Raw genomic sequence first — 19,491 nt, 5'->3', positions numbered from 1 at the left:
CTTCTTCTGTGTAGATGAACAGAATGGATGTATCTGCCATCCACACAATTTTTTTCTTCTTTCCATTCCATGTGGAGTTTTCTTCTCCTTTTTGTAAATATCATTGTACCATTTATACAATACTTCACCAGAGAAGCAGTACTTTGAGGTTTCAAGGGGCAGAAGTCAAAGTAAACTTGGTTCTAACCACTGCTATTTAGTTTTGCTGCTCTTATTTCTATAGCACTAATAAATCACCACTTTTTTTACATTTCCGTGTGTCCCAGTAAGTTTTAATTTAATGTGCTTGACTGGCACATATATTTGCAAATAGCTTGGGTACCAACAGTATAGTGATTTCTTTGTAGTCTCAGATATTTTTGATAGGTCTAATACCAATTAAATTTTACATGTTTTGTTTATATCCTCAATAAAAAAATGAAGTCAGTTCAGCAGGAATTTTATTTTGCAAGAGTTAATTTTTACCTTGTTGCTTCCATTGTTATATCTGAAGAGTATAGACAACCATTTATTCGTTTTCTTTCTTGGTAGAATGGGCCCTTTATCCAACGACGAAGATTCAACCCACAGCATCAAAGCTTCCGGCTTAATGGGTCTGGCAAGTCACAAAGTACCAATGAGACAGATCAGAATAATATAAAAACCGGCTCCAGATCTGAACACAGAAGACAGCAGCATAATAATTTCAGACCCAAAAACAAAGGAGCTACAAAAAACCAAGACCCATCTGCAGCTACAAGGACCACAGAGAATCTTACACACTCAGAAAAGACCCGACGAAAGCATCATACACCAGACAGCACAGAACCCAGGTCTTTCCGAAACAGTGTTGCTAGGGTCTCTCAATGCAATTTATGTCCTGCAAGCATAGAGGTCTCTGCTGATGCCACTGTCCTCTCAGTGCCAGCTGTGACTTTGGTGGCTTAAATTCTCACAATGGAGAGAGGAAGCAATTTAATCTCTTTTCAGTTTCTCAGTCAAGGTGCTTGTTGAAATACTGACAAAAAATTGTCTGTCAGAACATACAATCAGTTGAAATCAGTTGCTATTTGAAACCTGCTAGTATTTTTATTCATTCTAATTATGAGCAGTAACTCACTTCATACTTTTAAAGCTTTGCACAATATGCTCAAGGTTATTTTGTCATGGCAATGCAGAATTTTAGCCAGGCAGTATTTAGTACTTACTTATAAAAATAAAATCCAGATTGAAAAAATAAAGTGAAGACCAAATGCACAGTAGCCTGATGCCTGTTATAGATATGTGGTTGTACAAGTCCACTTGTTGTTTTTAGAGCAGCTAATGTTAGGAAAGTTACCAGGAACTTCGTACATGATGGTCTGCAATGAAACTGGATGCTCTTGTAGATTTTATCCTGAAAAATTTCTATACATCTTTTTCTCTCCATATATACATATATATACACATATATTATATACACACAGTATTGCTCTATACAAAACAAATTAAAAAAAAATACATTTGATATTTTTGTCTGTCATTCCGTAATCAGAGATCTCTCAATTCCAATATAAAAATTGTATTAATTATATTACACATTGGTATTTTTCATCGATAAACTATTTTTATGAGACTAGGGAAAATGCTCATTTCAAAAGTTTGGATTGTATATATTCATGGCTATCCAACCAGAGTTATATTGTCTACCCTCTTTGGTCACTTTGCTGTGACTAGTTAGATTTATTTTTCAGCTATGAAAAGTTGCAGGTGTTCCAGATTTGAATTCCAATTATTTTTCTATGTTAATTTCTGCCATAGAAACCACCTCTCCTATAGGAGAGCAACAGCTCTTACAAATCTGTTATGGCAACATGGAATAGAATGTGGAAGTGCATATATATAAGTGGGTATCACATCCTCTGAGTTTTCTATTAAAAAATCCTAGATAGTTTTAATAGCCTGAGTCTGTATTTCAGAAACCGTGTTCCTTCCAGACAAATTAAATGCTACTTTAAAATATTTAGTGTCTGCTGCCTTACAGTACCTAACCACCTCTGATTCTCATTGTTTTATATTAATCTTTGCAGTAACAACAACAGAAACTTTGGGCCCAATCCTGAAAAGCTTCTGGCAAAACTCACACTAAGTACAATTCTCCTTCATTTGTTAATCTTTAATCTTTTAATCTTTGTTGGTGAAATTTGGTTTACCTCATAATGACTTGTCTGCCTATTCCTTTAGATGTATTTGGGAACTGATCCAAATCTCATTAGCATCAGTCTTTTTTCAATGGACATCAGTGGTTTAAGCCTTTATTTCCTATGATGGGCTACATTCCAGCATCCTTCATCACACAGGGCACGTCTACATGTGCAATTAATGCGGCTGAATAAACTCTAGCAGTTTGCACCAGAGTTGATTGGTCCCAGGCACACCATTTGAACACGTCTGGGACTGCGGCATGTTGAGCCAGCGCAGAGCAGCCCCAGCTGGCAGGGAGCCTCAGGGGTCACCTGCCAGCCTGGGTCTGCTTTGACCCAGCTCAACATGCTACAGGAGGGCTGGCTATGGCTCTGCCATAAGATAGTACTTGTGTCTGGCAGTACTACTGTACAGTGGAGTTAATTAGTTTACTCTGTCCTAATAGGACTGCATGTGTAGATGGTGGTTTTACAGCAGAGCTAATTAGTCATGTGTTTATGCACCCACTGAGTAGCATCTTGCTTCACAAGTCACAACAGTGACTTCAGAGATGACGTTTGTGAAGTATCCAGCTCAAGCTCCCTCTCACAACATGAACTCAAAGGTCTAAGGTCTACAATTAGTAAAGGTGTTTAGGCACATATTTTCAGCGGGAATTAGGCAGCATAGCATGTTTACAAATGTAACACCAGGAACTTATTTGCTATTCTGTGCTTTGGCATAGATGGCTCTGCCTAATTTTTACTAGATGGCTTTGCTCAGTTCCACAATATTGACAGTGTCCCATTTTGTCAATTTGTCTCTTAAAAACTCAAAGTGCAGATGTTCTGATTTTCTTTAAAGTGATCATTTTCTCTCAGGTGACATCAGTAGATGTTTTGCATGAGGACACTGGCAGTTAGTATGGCTGTAAAAAGCCATTAGCTTGTCTTCATCTTGAGAGGTAGTGAGGAAAAACAGAAGTACAAGGGTAAATACTGTCCTACTCAAAACTAGTCACTACTTCTGCATTGGTATTTCATAAATAATCTGACTATATGAACATTTGGATCTGAACTTCTGATGGCCCATTAGAAGCAAGTATGTGCTGGTATTGGAAAGGTAACTTTTCCTAGATTTGCCTAAAGACCTTTGCTTTGACTTGTGACCTTACTGTCATGAATGTATTAGTAATTTCCACATGGGTATAATGCAGGGAAACTATACAATGCTTAGATAGGTTCCTAAAACCTTAATTTCTAAAAAATAGTAATTTACCCATAGTGAATTATATCCCTCTTCAGACAAGTAACTCCTTAATTTTGTTAATGGAATTCTTTGAATTTTATAAATAAATCTCCCCCAAAAGAATTCTTCTCTTGAAATCAAGTCTATGCTACACAAGGGGCAAACTTACATGACAAGAATGATTTAATTTCAGTTCTAGTAAATACAGACTTTTAATAAAGCACGGCCTCAGTATTTGATTGATCCAGAACTGAGAGTTGAAAAACAATACATCTGTATATGACAATCTTCACATGATGATGCAGACACCTTTCTTGATTGCAAACACATTGATAAGAAAAGGGAAGCTGGAATCTCCAGCTGGTCTTTAAGATCACTCAGGTATCTGTTCAATGTTATTACATCAGTTAAGATTTAGAATGGGTTATACATATTTAAACCAGGTTTAAAACTAGGTAGATGGGTAAAAGCAAGCACCTCTTCACCTTCCACTTATCCCTGTGTGCCACAGGAGCTGTATCTGCTGACTTTTGTGACAAAAGTATGGTTTTTTTCCTTTTTACTACTTTTAGTACTGACAACTAACTAACTAGACTTTACTTCATGCTTATTGTCAATAGCACTCTATTACATTCAAATTACAGGATCAACCATCTGTTCAACCCTGTTTAAGGCAAAGGGAATGCACAGGTGTTGGGAAGGGTGTGATTTAGCTTGCAGAACAATCTATTATTTGTCATTGTAAAATGAGAACAGAAGGACCCCCGCACATGCCCTTCAGAGCCCAGGTTGAATTTGGAAGGCTGCAAATTGAAAAAATGTAAACCATGCACAATTGTTTCGAATTGCTGAGCTTCCATCTACACTGAGTGTTGACCTGAAGGTCATCCCTCAAGCAGGCACCCTTCAAACATCTATACTGTAAATCTCTGTGCTCTATCCCCAGGCATAAGATCAATATTTTTGCCCCCTGGCCAGCCCCTTCTGCAATGAGTAACTGGAGCCTAAGTGAATTGGGCACCTATGAAAATATGACTTTGAAATTTGTGTGGCTTTGAAAAAGTTATCCTGAAAAAGTTAACAATGAATAAGGCAGCTTCTAATTCAACTAGACTAGCTGATCTAGTATGGCAATAGCAATTCCTACTAAGACTGTCTTCATCTAGTGGCTGGGCCACACCAGAGTTTACATCAGCTGCAATTTTCAAACTTACAGATCTAGAACTCTTACCTCAGCAGCTTGTGGTGTCTGATATAGTGGTCCAGGTTCAATCCTGGCTGCCAGTGAGAAACCACTAAATCCATTCAAAGATGTCACATAAAAAAGACCCAAGATATCCCTATGCTACATCATTTGCAAGCTAGAAAACTGAACACTACAGATAGGCAAGAAATGCTCTTAAAGTTATGATAAAGGGGATAGATCTTTATAGCAAATTTCAAAACATTTAATATCTTGCTCATTAAAAGCTAAATAAAGTTTAAAATATTAGTGGATGCTGCATTAGAGCATGGAATGAGCTGAAAAGCATCTAATATTTGCAAAATAACCGGTGTCAAAGTACCTGAATCCTTGCTGCAAATATATGGACACACAGCATTGTCAGTCACTGAGCAAGCAGTGGGTAGATCCGCAAAATAACTTGGCAAAGGAGGGGCGGCAGGAGGGGAGCTGCATAAGCAACCAGAATCAGCAAGAGAAAAATAAAACAAATATGAGACTAAATTTCCATAAATCTCTGTAACTTCAGTTCCTAGCACTTCTTTGCCATTTTACAGCATTTACAGCCAGGGTGTTGTTACAAGGCTTTGCTACAGCAGAATACCCAGAATGCTTCACTTCCTGCTGACTGATTACGGCACTTGTGAGTCTTTAAGTTAGCTGAAGCCAAACAGCTAAGAGGTTAGTTCATTCTCTCAAGCTTTTGGAGGAACAGCTTTTCTTTTTCCCCCTGTTTTCTCAGGTAAGAGCTTTGCACTGTTTAAGAGGATGAGGGGAGGAGCACTTAAATCTCAACTGATTATTATACTTGCTGAGAGACATTAGTCTTTCTTCCAAACAGAGGTGAATTCAGCCACTAAGTTAAATACTTAAACAGAAACAGTTTTTAGATTCCTTTGTGCTCTCAAGGAGGACTGGAAGGAAAAGGCATTTCAGTGATGCAAAAAGAGGTAAATAGTAGGTGCTAAGGATTTGAAGAGGGCACTAGGGTAGTTGCAGATTAATTAGAAATGGCATTTTATGAATAAGGGACAAAATGAAAGAAAGCAGAGATACTTAGGGGCACAGCAGATAAATGGCTAATCATAGTTTGTACTAACAGAGCAGAGGTGACATAAGAAACGAGATTGGACATGTGTTATAATGTTGGGTTAAGAAAAATGGGGAAATTGCCTTTAAGGGCCATTAGTGTGTCATGGTTGCTTATAAAAAGGCTGCTTTCACTGTTTTTATAAAGTTTTGCAAGCTGTTTTAACACTTAGTGACTGACATTAGTTCATTTAATTGTGTAACATTTCTATGGTTCTTAACAAAATACAAACAGTACCAAAATTCTCTCAAACATTTGAAGGGAACATGTGCCTATCACATGAAATAATACCTATTTGTTTCAATTAAATACAGTGCAGATGACTTTTCCATACTTTGAAGCACTTCATTGACTATCAATCACATGCTTTGGCAATAAGCAGCTTCCTGCATCACAGCCCCATGCTCAGTCACATGCGAATGATTTTCTAGGAATTAAGCTAGTAAGGGTATTTTTCCTGAATACTTAACTATTACAATGACAAGCTTTTGGTTGTTGGAAAACACAAATCTGGGACAGGAGAGAGTGAATAGAGAATGTTAATTAGAATGATGAATGTATTGTTTAATTTAATTAATCAGCTAACGAGGCATATATATTTCATACATCACTGCATGGACATTTGACATTAGTAGTCAGCGTAACATAGTTAAACTGGGGTTACTTTCTCACTGAATAATTTCTTTTTAATAAGAGAGAAAATTTTATTACTATAAAAGTAAGCCGATTACTAAACAGACTATGAGGATACTTGGATCAAATCCAGCTGAAGAACTGTAGCTCATATAAAATTTACCCCAATGTTTCAAGTTATCCAGCATGTACAATGTATCTGTGGCAAGGTTTGTGGAAGCAGATACACCATACCATATAGGATTCCCTTTCCCAAAACAGAATCATGTGATTAAAAAAAAACTACAGTGAACTTCCAAGACCCCAGGTCATTTGCTGCACTTATGAAGGAAGGTAGGAAACCAAAGGTGGGCAAAAACTCGAGAGAAAATTATTTGTGGCAATGCTGCTTAATGTCTCTCCATTCCAAAATGGCATGTGACCTATGCCAAAATGATGACTTTTCTGAACCAGCGGGTTTCAGGCTGCAATGCTTACGGGTGGCCATTAGGTGCTGTTGCTTCTTCCCCTTAATAGGCCCATTTTTATTTTGTTACAGTGTCAGAATTAATTAATATATTAAACTAAAATGAATGTTCAAAATTATTCAACCATGAAACATACCAACAATACACACATCGGCGTAACAATTATGAGATGTCGCGCTTATTCCATTCTACAAAGTTGGCTGCAAATATGCATTTGTTTGGTTACAAGAAAGCACGTCGTTCATTAACAATGAGCTTGATCCAACTTCCAATGAAGTCAATGGAGCATTAGAATTAATCCATTTAAAAAAAAAAAATCTTAATGTTCTATTTTCTGACCGCCTGCAGTCTGCTTGACTGTTTCATCTACCTGTTGAGCCTTTTCAAAATTTAATCTCTAAATCCTTGAGTTAGGGCTGGTTTGTTTTTTTTACAGTAAGTCTGTACAATGTTACAACAAGGCTACTACTTTTAAGGGCTATTATAAATAATACTTGAAAAAAATTACTTTGCTATCAGGGAAGATCTAAAGCAAAAATAATGAACTAAAGCCAGCACAAAAAATCCCACAACATTTTTTCTTAAACATTTTCTGTGTAAAATTCATCCAAACTATTGCCAAGCTTTATTTAGGTTTTATAAGCCTTTTAAAGCACCTCAAAATGATGAAATGGGAATCACTCTTAAGACATTTTATCTTTCTATAACATTTCCTCAGTTATTAAATTAGAGAATGAAGCAAAGAGTGTACAAAATAGAATATCTATTTTAAAAACTGATTTTCATTCAAACTCCATTCTAGGAATAGTTCGGACCTTTAGCACCAATGGAAAATTTTACGTGCAAGGAAAGGGCAAGTTGAGCAATTTTAGCATCTTTATATCATGTTTTCTATTAAATCTAAAATTTCATTAAACAATAAGTGTCTAGCACGGGCAATTAAAGATGGAAGCTAGCTTTCAAAATATAAGATGATCCCAAGAGAACAGCAGTATTGCTAAACTTTATACCTGTTTTCTTTTAGAGGCTCAGTTCTTGAAACATAAAAAAGTTAACGTTACACAATATTGATCTAAATGTTCAAGAGCAATTCAGCTGTCTGTCCTTCAGCCCTCCCCCTTGGAAGACTTCTTTGTTTACCTGTTTTCACTAAGCAGGGTTCTATACTACGCTGCCTCAGTGTAGGTAGATATTGGATTGTCCTTGCTCATTTACAGCCGGTCATCTACAAAGGTACACAAGGTAGAACAAAGCAATGAGGGCTGTCAGGCCTAAGACTTTCTGCAATTGTAGGACAGAGTAGACTGCAGTAGTGTGACACCAGGCACTGTCTAGATGCTAAAGAAATGGCATGTAAAATCAGCTAGCTTGGGTTGATGTTTGCAGTACACGGATCATGCTCCCTAAGGAATTTATACATCTAGTTCTTGGTTGTTGCTTTCAAAACAAGCCTTTGTTCCCCTTATAATGTCTAATTCTACATGCAAGGCTGACTCCTTTTAGTCCATTTTAACTTCTGAAAACACTGTAAAGCCATCATTTATGCATTTACTCTTGGTGGCTTTGATACCTTTGTAAGGCCTGATATTTTATACCCCTGGAGAGTTTAAATTAAGTTTTAATCTGCATGTGGCTCCTGTATTACTAGTGACAATAGTCTGTTTTTTCCCCAAGTTGAAAATATGTTTTTAAAATCTGTAACTTCATGCTGTTTTTTAATCTGGGATGTATTTGCAAATAGGACATCCACGTCTGGTTCATCTGTATTTGTACATTTTTAAAAAAGAAGGATACCATGACAATGTACTGCAAAACTGGTTTAAAAAATATAGTCCTCTCCAAAAACATTAAGAACTAGACCAGGACAACTCCTCTCAACTTACCATGCTTTCCAAACCTTTTCTCTCTAAAATTTATACTATTTTTCTCTCAATTTCCTACCAGCTCTTTTAGTAAATTATAATCCAGGTCATATGTTTGCTTCTTGATAGCTTGGTCAGAAGCTTCTCTCTTAGAAAGTCATGCCAGGAAATATGCTCCAAGAATTTAGCAGTTAAATGTTATCATCTATTATGTCAATCTCCATTTTACTCTTGAGCTTTAGATGCTCTGTGGATCTAACTGATTCTTTGTTACTTAGTGACATGGAAGTTGCAGGAATTCCAACTGCCTGTATCTCCTGTTCACTTGTGTTATTCAAAACAGAGGAAGGTGATTGAGATGGTGACATGATGCATAGTGGAGTCCGCTTCAGTTTTACAACTCTATTTGATATAGGCTTCTTAGACAATGACATCTTGGAAGCAGCTTGCTGCATTGCTCCATTTTCAATACTCTGAGTTCCACAAGATGTCTGAGAATTTGTAAACATTCGGCATGTTGCAGGTGCAGTTTCTAGTGCTGTTCTGGGTTGTAATACACTATCAGTGCTGCATGGTTTAAGAAAAGAATGTGAAGGAGTATCACAGGCCACTAATTTTAATGAAGCAGAGTTCTTGACTTTGATCTGAGTGCTTGTTGAAGGACCTGAAAATCTAATTCGTTTAGGACCTGCTTTACAGGGTAGATTGTCATCTTCTTCTGTAGAGTCTATTAGTCGTCTATAAAACAAAGGATTTTAGATTAAGAAGCAAACTAAGTATTTCAATTATACAAGTAAAATATAAGTCATCTCCAACGTTAATCCACAAATCTCATTTTATTTATTCCAAAATCCATTTAATTACCTGTTTAAGCTAATCAAGAATGTTAGCAGTCCTATCCGAGTCCCTGTCAATCATATCGGCACTCACTTTTGCCTACCACAAATAGTAGGCAGGGAATACAAAAAAGAAGCTACATGAAAATTAACGAGAAAGAAGTAGGACGAAAAAAAAGAGCAAGGCTGAAAATATTTAGATAGATTGCTTTATGTTCAAGACCCCCAGTATATTAAAGGTATACATAATATGTAAGGCTTCAAGGATGAGACAAAAATAGCAAAATGCAGAGTATGTAAAAGTAAAATAAGAAAAGTGAAAATGCCAAATGAACACTTTTTCAGGATTACTTAAGTGAAGGAAAGAGAGCAGGGTCTCAGAAAATGACAACTCTGTTTTACTGGCAGAAGTAACTGGCATTTGTACAGGGTTACACAAATGCTTTTTTTTCAGCCTCTGGGAAAGAAATCTGAGTAGATTCCTCAGGGAAATAAACAATGCTGATATAAATCCACATCACACTTAAATAGCCGATGATGAATTAGAACAATTGATGGCTGACAAAACAAGGGCAAGACTAAATTTTTGTTAAAGAGAGATAAATTAGCAAATTTATATAAAAACCTCTCGGGAACCACTAGAGCAAAGAGAGCAGAGGCTGAAGTTAAACTTATAATTTTGTCAATATTCTTAAAAAGCAAACTATGGCTCTAATGCTGCCTTTCACAGTAGGAAAATAATTTGAAATTGTAAAAGCCTAAAACATTGTGTATAAATCAAGCTATTTCCAAGGTTTTGTACTGACAAAAAAGAATCTGGGCCTGAACTTCAAGAAAGGTTTACATGGTAACCAAAGACACCCAGCTAAAAAGTCAGTATCACGAATAAAATTGGAGCTATACAAGTCATACAAGAACATATGTAGATTTATGTGTTTTTGTGATTATTTATAATTTGGAATAAAGCAAATTTGTTCAGCATTACAGGAATTCATATTGTATGACGAAACAGTATCTGACGTCACATAACTCTTATTCTTATAAAACGGGTAAGTCAATAAACGAAGGGAAAAAGGCAATGTTATTCAAACTGATTTAGAAAGCCTGCTATTGAATTAGTGTCTGGTAATGTTACTAAGGATGTTTCTCTGAGCAAGATGGAAGTGTATATTCAATCTCTGTACATGTGGGATCAGAAGAAACAACAGGATGAAGGGACACAATCTACTGTTGAAGAACAGCAATTAAGTAGAGGAAATATCATATCAGGAATAACTAAGATAAGCTAATATATATTAGAAAAAATTACACAATGCTTGTCAGAAAAATGGGTTGGATTAAGGGCATTAGCCCAAAAGTCTGAATCCCTCATTACCACATGCCTTTCCAGTTCACCAAAGGACCCACTGAGCGGGATTTTACTTTTGTACTTCAGCACTTCACAGGTAAAATCAGAAACATACTAGAAACAGATTTCAGCCTCACCATTCTAATGAATTTCAAACTACAGTACTTCTGCATCAAGGGGAGAGAGGAAAAAAAAAGATAAAGGGAAATGGAGGAAAATACAATTAGAAAGTGAGAGCAGTCAAGCACATAGGAAGAAATGGAGGTTCCCTGGTAATCCAAAGTCTACATCTGCTCTCTGTGCCACTAAGGGTAAGCATTGCTGCTCTGATCATTTTTATGTAGGAACTTTCAGCAAATGACGATAGCTAGGCAGATGATTAAAAATGTGCAAATCATCAAAAATTGGAGAGAAACTTCAACAAGAGGAGATACAAGTTATACGTATAAACTGCTTAAGCATCTTCTGGCCCCACTTTCTTCTTTATGATGCAGTTATCCTAAAACTAGATAGTAACTGGTGCTAGAAACCTGAAGAAGAGGCAATTGTCAAAAGCCAGAGCCTTGAAATGACTGAGAGCTAGCTAGTTTTGGGGCTGTTACCTCCCTCCATCCCAAAATTGACTGTTAAAAAAAACCTTGAAAACGACCGGAACTAGTCGCTTTCTAGGCTGCTAATACAACAGTACTGTGTACATAATAAACATCACTACATCAACTTTCTACATGTGTGCCCCTATTAGGCTGGAGTAAATTAATTTACTCCCCAGCAGGATAATACTTGTAAAAAAAATTGTCCGCAGCAGTGCACATGTAGATGCTGGCTGGTGCACGAGTGTGCTTCAGAACCAGGGCCTAGCCCCATCCTGAAGCACCTTCATGCCCCAGCCAGCCCCTCCACAGCACGCTGAGGCAGGGGAAGCAGGCCCAGGTTGGCAGGCTGACTTCTCCCCCCACCCTGGTCCCCTGCCAGCATGAGGTGCTCCATGACCTGGCTTGATGTGTTGCAGTCCCAGACACATGTGCAAACAACATGGCCAGGAACAATAAGCTCCAGAGTTCATTGCTTCAGATTAACTGAATGTGTAGATGTGCCTGGTATGTCATAAGATTCTTTTGGTTACTTATCTAATTAACAACAGCTAACAGGGTCAGTAACCAAAACAATACCTCCTCTCTTTAGTTTGAAACGGATCCCTACCATTTAAAAGTATTTATTCTCAGGCTGCTTTTTTTTTTTTTTAAAAAAAGGTAATTTAAGCAATATTCCAAAATGAAGGTAAACTGTTTCCAAAGAGGTCACATTTGAAGTTCTGTTCTGATTTCTATAACTGCTTTTAACAGAACATGGAGATGATGAAATGGAGAAACTTAAAATTATTCCAAGATATTATTTAAACTATACCTTAAGTTTTCTTTTACAAAAGCAGCAGTAGTCCACAGAACACCATAAGCAGTCTGTAGGAATCAAAGAAGCATACCTTTTGCGAACCGGAGACATACGATGTAGAGCTCCTTTCAAAGCACGTTCCTCCAGAGTCCAGCATTCTATCAGTTCCTGGGGCACTCTCCAGTAACTGACACCTGCAGTTCCAATGACAACATTTAACAACCAGAGAATGACGTGTCATGTGTTGTGAATAATACATACATGTAAGCCTAGGCTACATACATAATAAGAATTATTATAATATTCAGGACCTCTGCATGAAAGCAAGAGAGGACAGGTATCTCTGCTTTGATACCACGCATTTTTTAGCTGGCAAGCTGTCACATTTGTGGTGTGAAGCTCCCTACTTCATGACATTCATTTCTCCCAGTTGAAGGAACACTTTTAGGCACTTTTCTTTTTCAAAGGATGACTAAAATTGTTATCTTGACTCATGCCACTTACTCAAATACTTAAAATAAACAAAGATATAATTCTTTGTCACTTGGTTAAGAACAGAATGTTTAACATTTGTCTTGTTTCTGGGAAGAAAAATACAATTACTAAAATAGACAAATATAATTAAATACTCTACCTCTCCCTTCCCAGGCATCAAAAGCATCCATCATCTTTTTCAGTTCAGCTACTGAATAATAGCTCCAGATGTATTGGACATTATTTCCAGCTTCTCTAGAAATATTATGTGGTAAATCTAGTTAATACCTTTTAAAAATGTGAATTCTGTTGTACTAAGTTCTCCAAATAATATATTTCACTTTTTTTACTTGCTCATAAAAGATTAAGGATTTCTTACTAAATGTTATGTAAAGTAGATATCAAAATGAAGTGCCTTGACTTCTTTCTTATTTGCATACAAGGACCGAAAGAATATCTTTCTAATTTATCTCCCTATAAAAGATGGCAGGTGTCCAAAATGAGCATCATTAATGTGAGGAAAAAATAAGGATTTCTAATATCTTTTTATGGCCACTTTTGTGGGTTTTAATGGTTATACCTAAGGCTTAGTTTTTAATCTTTCTTAATTTGCAGTAGTAAATATAATGCAATAAGAAAATAATGAACCTTGCCCTGAGATGCATACAATCTCACTTCTTTCATGTTTTCTTCAGTCTTAGTCAAGCTTACCTTCTATAAATGTTTTTACTATGAATTTTTCCTCCCAGCTCCTTCTCAATTGCATCCATTCCATCAGCTTTTGTGGCATACAAACCAATAATCTTACTCTCACAGCTTGCTCCAGAGGTGTTGAGATAATGCAGAACCCAAACTGTAGGCTTGATGCAGACTAAACCATAAGAATCACAGAAGTCTATCAAGGCCTAGAGAAAAATATACAACACAGGACTTAAAAAAACAACTCAACTGTTATTAACTGAGTTTTTCATACTTACATTCTCTGCCTTTTAATAATGACCTCTGCTAAGGCAGAAGAAAGGACAGGGTAGCACCTTAGATACTAACTGGTTCAGAGAGGCATAAGCTTTTGTAGGTGACAGTCTACTTCATCAGATGATGTAGCCTCAAATAGCATGTGACATGCTGGTCACTCCTCAAATAGCTCTTGCAGAATTTGAGGAAGTTCAGAAAAGGATGGAAAGAATGCTCAGGAGGTATATAAAACTTCTCATATACAGAGAAACCAAAAAGACTGAGAGTGGTGTTTACCTTTAAAAGGTAATGAATAACAGAAAACATCATAAAAGTATCTAAAATAACAAATGGTACCAAGGAGGTGGATCAGGAACTTCTATTTGTGTAGTGGCTAGACTTGCACATATACAGATTTAATTAAAAAAATACTGCTTGTATCCTCCTTCTGCAACATTAACTGGTGAAACTAAGGCCATGTTTACCACGCAGGCTACACAGCATAAGCTAGCTCAAGATCGAGAAGCTAACTGCAGTACTGTAGAAATCGGCATAAAGTTGATAAGCTCCATTCCACTACAGCTAGACTCCTTCCAGTACCCAGGAGACGCACCCTAATTTTCAACAATTTGTTCAAATTCTTCCTCACTTGAGCCTTTCAACCTTACTGAGTACACAGGTGTAGCTTGTGAAGATTTTGACTAGCAGTATATTTATCTAAATCTATGTGACAAATTGCTACTACGTTTACTGCAGATGATAAAAGACAGTGGTATTATATTAATGGTCAATTTTTCTAAGTCACTTTTCACAACAGACCTGGTTGTGCAACTGAAGGTCAAATTTAGAGTATCACTTTACATAAAAATGTTGAAAATTAAATTATAAGCCCCTGAGTACAGGCAGTCTAGAATTAAGGAAAATTTTGAAAATCTGAACTACAATAACTATTTAACTATGTGAATCTCCTCCTTGAAAACTCTTGATTAATAACATATTAACTATTCCAAAGTTAAAACCTACATGTACCAAATAATGAAGCTACAGTACCAGCTGAAAGATATGAATTACAGAAATTTTGTTTTTAAGTAAGAAAATGTCAAGACCTTTTTAAGTTCTATATTTGACCTTAAAGAATATGTCTCCATTTCATTGGCCAAATGGTCAGACAGACTGTAAGGATAAGGGATGCCAAAATAATCTGCTTCTTCCTGCAATGCAGTTAATGTTTGTTCATCTTCAGGAATATGAACTTCTCCATGAAGATAATCTAAAAGATATTTAAACAGGTTTCCATCTCGATCAATAAGACAAGCCCCTGAAAATAGAAATAAGATAGTTAAACTATTGGTTGCAACATGTTAAGGTAGACTTTTTGTCACATTCTAGCAATTATCCAGTGAATAATCAGTTACTTAATAATCTAACAGGCATACAAAGCTTATTTCCTAGTTGTTTAAATAATTGTATTGTTTGCAAACACTGCTGGTTCCCCAACGATATACTTTCCCCAGTTTTTTAAAACTTCTGCTTTGCTTTCTGGAGTACTTGGTCACTTGCAGATGAATAAGCCAAACCCTGAATCCTACAAAATGACCCCTGGAGTAGATTCCTACTGTGTCTGAAGTTCCAGTGAAACCAATGATCTGCGCAGACCATATTGAGGGATGAGGCATAAACTATACCAAATATAATCCTACAAAAATGCACTCCATTTTTACTTGAAATCTAATCAGTTCCATGAGAAGGTAAAAACTGTTTCATCTCTAATACTGCATCTGTCTTAAAATTTTCCTAACAACTTCTCAATTTCTACAGTTACTTCATCTGGGGTTTTTTTTCCATCTGTTGCTGGATTAATGCAAAAAAAACTGTCAGCTAACAAAGAAAATGATTATATATAAGGTGCCATTTGCTGTGTTAGGAAATTTTACATGAAACACATTAGGGAAATAGTACTTGTAACTAAACATTTCAAAACAGAAGCAGATTTTAGGTTGACATTGGGCACATCTACATGAGACGGACACTACATCGCTGTAGTGACAAGCTACATTGCTGTATCTTGCTATGGCGATGTAACGTTGGCAGGCACAAACCATGACACTGATGCTACTGTGCAGTAGCAACGAACTACTGCACAGTAACATGGGAAAAACCCGTGTGGCATCAGGATTGCGTCGTAACACGAGTTACTGAGTAGTTATTTAGTAGTAGCAGTAACAACTACGCAGTCTGGTGCATGTGTAGACACATCCACTGTTCCTTAAAAGAAGCGAGCAACAAAGTTTCTAACTCACCTTTCAGTCACAGCTGAAGGACTTAAGTTACAGAGTCATGACTGAATCAAAATTTGATCTGTGAATAGTTTTAATTCATCTGTTCATATCTGGACATAGTAGCTCAAATAAATAGTCATCTTAGTTGGCAATTAAGTATTCAAAGCATACTTTCATCTTTTACAAAATTCTCTGATCTTTTCTCTGTAACTGAAAGTTAGTGGTTTAATTTCCTAGCAATGTCAAGAACCAGAAAATTCTACTAGGTGAATGGCAGCTGCTGGTGTTCAGAAGCTTTGAAATAAGGGTATTTTGATTTTTTTTTTTTTTTTTAACCCAAAAGTTAGCTTTATAATTGTGACCTATACTACTATTCTGACCTCTGCCAGTGTCTTTGATCCTGCAGAACTGACTTGGACAGTACTTCATCTAGGTTCTTCTCTTTGTATTACTACAATTTATCTAAGTACCTCTCAGAACAGGAAGTTGATATGATCTGTGTCTTCCCATTAGCTATGGTAAGCAGTATAAAAAAAAATACTCCTGCAACAATTTAAACTAGTGGCGGACAATTATTTTGGGCGGAGGGCTGCTTACTGAGTTTTGGCAAGCCATCGAGGGCCATCTGACAGGCAGCCCAGGGCAGGTGAATACTAATTTTCTACAATGGCCTGGCCGGCTGCATCCGGCCCGTGGGCCGCATTTTGCCCACCCCTGATTTAAACAGCATGAAGTCAGGCAAGCAAAATTTAGATACTTGCAACTTAGATGTATTTACCAGATTCATCCATTTTTAGAGGAAAACGTCCACTGAACATAGATGCTAGCATTGAGTCCTTAAAGCGGCATAAAGACTCACGCCGGGCCACAAACACGTGACCTCCAACGTTAAGTCGAAGAATATCCAGCGCCTCTTCAGTGTTGCCGTCTTCCATTGCACTCACAAATGTCAATGTGAACACGGCTCTGCTCTATGGTGATCTGTAAAACATTTGTAGACACAAGTAAGCAATCAAAGGCAGAAAACACAGAATCACATTTTATACGATTGAAGTGAATAGACTCGATCCAATTACTCAAATTTTGTATTGTAGTAACATAGCTAATCAGGACCATATAGTATGTTTATCCGTCAGCATTAAAAACTGAAGCTGTTGTGCACAACAGGAATGGGTGTATCTTGGCACCCGTGTTAATAAATGGGATATTTTATTTGCTCTTAAAAAAAAAAAAACAAAAAAAAAACACAAACCCAAACCAACACCCAAGCAGGGAGTGCTCCCCTCAGGCAGGGGCGCAGCCCAAAGCAGCGCAGGGCGGGCGCTGAGATTCAAGCTCTCGGCTGCTGCTCTTGGCAGTGGCAGCCCAGGCCCCGGGGCGGGCAAGGGGCGGCCCTGGCCTTGCCCTTCTCAACATCCATTTAGGGGCCAGGGCCGCTGCTGGGGCTGGAGGCGGCCGGCCGGCGGGCGGGCGCGGGGCTCGGGCAGGAAGCAGGATGCCCGGCGTGCCGCGGGCCGGGCCCAGGAGCCCCTCTGAGCCCCCTGCGGCGCGGCCCGGCCCGGCCCGAGCCCTCCAGTGCCCCGGGCCGCGGCGGGGCCCAGACACGCTCTCAGCCCGGGGCGGCCGCTGGGCCCCGCGTTCAGGGGGGCGGGCGAGCACGGGTCCGGCGCTGAGGGAACCGGGGGCTCCGCTCCTCTCTGCAATTACCGTCAGGGCGCCGCACCGGCTCCGCCAGGCCGCTCAGGGAGGGCACCGCGGCGGCGACGCGAGCGGGCTCCGCACAGCGCCACCGCGCGGGCCGCCGGGGCAGCGGGCGGGGCGGGGCGGGGCGGGGCGGCTGCTCCGGGCCCCTGGGGCGCCCCCCGCGCCGGGCACGGACCCTCCCTGTGGCGGGGGCGGCCGCGGGACCCTGGCGGGGAGCCAGCCCGCAGCCGGCGACAAGCGTTTGCCTTTTTTGCTTCAGGGCTACGCAGAGCTGTACCCCATGATAAATCACAACTAGGTGTTCCCTATGGCTCTGAGCAGGACTATACTGACAGTTTAAAACTGATATCTGCATAGTGGACATTTATGTGTCCTGTGCCCTCTTCCTCTCCTTAGAATACCCCAAACAGACGTGTCAGAAAATGCAGCTGGCTTAATTTTCCTCCCATTGACTTAAGTGGGTGTTTTGCTATTTCCTTCAACTGGGCATGATTAGGTTTAAATAGGATCATTAATGTAAGGGCCTTGGAGGGATTTCCCCCATCCGAGTCAGTTTCACCAGGCTTCAGAGGGCTGCGGCTGTCCAAATAAACTTCCTTAACATATACAAAGAAAACATGTTAAGAAATATGTCATTAAAAAAAAAAAATAGAAGGGTTTAGTAAGGATTACATTTGGTTGCTACCTTCACAGGATTAATAAAAGACTTACTTGTACGAATTTTTCCATCCTGCTGCACGAGTATGTTTTGATTTAATTAATGTATGGAACATTCTTGATTAACTACGTTCATGCTATGAGTTTCATGCTGAGAGTGAGATACAGCAGGGCTGTGCGAAACAGCATCATTTTGTTTCAACTTCCGTTTTGCTGTTTCAATGGGACTTTTTCTGTTTCATTTCAAGTTTCGATTAATTTTGAAAGCACTAGTCCGTTTCATTTTGTAGAAACTGTTTTGCTGTTTCAACGATGTTTCGACATTTTGCCCATAGGCTATAATGGGGAAGCATAAAACTGCCTATAACTTTGTCATTTATTGCCTGGTTCAGGTGAAATGTGCAGGGATGGTAGCCCCTTGTGAGGGTGTGAAGCCTGCCAAGTTTCAAGGAGACAGCTGGGAAACCACCTCAAACTGTTTAAAGCAAAACTCATAACACTTGCTAGCAGCAGCAGCCTCCTGTCATCTGGCCCGCAGATCCAGGAGCCCGCGCCCCAGGCAGGGCTGTGGGGCTGTTCCAGACTGCTCCCGGGAGTGCGGCCCCCGATCTGTGCTCCAGATGACAAAAGGCTGCTTTTGCTGCCTGGGACCGGTGCTGGGCGCAGCCCATGCCAAGTGCTAGGAAGACTGCTGCTGCCACTGGCCCCACCTGGCAGCAAAAGCATGCTGTCATCCTACACACAGATCTAGGGGCATAGGCGACTGGTAGGGGGTGCATGGGTGTGCATGTGACCCCCTGAAGGTGCATCTCCTGACAGCTGACACTGATGCCACCCCTGACGTCCACCACCACCATCAGCAGCTTCTATGGTTACACCCCCAGATTCAGGAGGCACCAGTCACTCATGTCTGGGGACCCGCACCCCCAGGAGGGCTGCGGGGCTGTGCCAGATTCCTCCTGGGGGGGTGCCACCCCTGGATCTGCATCCCGGATGACAGGAGACTGCCTCTGCTGGCTGGGACCGGTGCTGAAGCCAAGTAAGCCCAGCTTTGAAACTCAAAACGTTTCGAGTGCCCTTGTTTCGTTTCAAAGCTGTTTTGAAGGCTTTCATTTTGTTTTGATTTTCCTGTTTTGAGTTCAAAACACATCGAAACAGCTTTGAAACAAAACACCCGGCAAAATTT

At 39.2% G+C, this 19,491-nt stretch overlaps 2 protein-coding genes across 11 annotated transcripts in view; one reads left to right on the top strand and one right to left on the bottom strand.

The window, feature by feature from the left end:
• SPATS2L (spermatogenesis associated serine rich 2 like) overlaps positions 1-1,980 on the top strand; it is a 134,895-nt gene extending 132,915 nt beyond the window's left edge. For all 9 annotated transcript variants that reach the window (XM_059727218.1, XM_019492317.2, XM_059727217.1 and 6 more), the window contains one exon: positions 532-1,980. In XM_059727218.1, coding sequence (XP_059583201.1) covers positions 532-927 — 396 coding nt within the window. In that variant the 3' untranslated portion in view covers positions 928-1,980. The remainder of the gene's footprint in view (positions 1-531) is intronic.
• A 3,890-nt stretch (positions 1,981-5,870) lies between these two features.
• Positions 5,871-17,739, bottom strand: KCTD18 (potassium channel tetramerization domain containing 18). 2 transcript variants are annotated; one of them, XM_014594320.3, is made up of 7 exons: positions 17,652-17,739; positions 16,723-16,925; positions 14,772-14,983; positions 13,423-13,616; positions 12,872-12,966; positions 12,329-12,431; positions 5,871-9,402 (listed from the first exon to the last, which is right to left on the bottom strand). In XM_014594320.3, exons 2-7 carry the CDS (start codon positions 16,877-16,879, stop codon positions 8,856-8,858), a joined length of 1,308 nt encoding a protein of 435 aa, XP_014449806.1. In that variant the 5' UTR covers positions 16,880-16,925; positions 17,652-17,739; the 3' UTR covers positions 5,871-8,855. The 2 variants fall into 2 exon arrangements, with proteins under 2 accessions (XP_014449806.1, XP_019347773.1); XM_019492228.2 differs by lacking the exon at positions 17,652-17,739 and adding an exon at positions 17,197-17,559.
• Positions 17,740-19,491: the final 1,752 nt, after the last annotated feature.

The sequence above is a fragment of the Alligator mississippiensis genome, chromosome 4 (assembly GCF_030867095.1).
Source record: "Alligator mississippiensis isolate rAllMis1 chromosome 4, rAllMis1, whole genome shotgun sequence".
Classification (NCBI taxonomy): Eukaryota; Metazoa; Chordata; order Crocodylia; family Alligatoridae; genus Alligator; species Alligator mississippiensis.
Note: the sequence above shows the minus strand (reverse complement) of the source record. Positions and strands in the feature narration are given on the sequence as shown.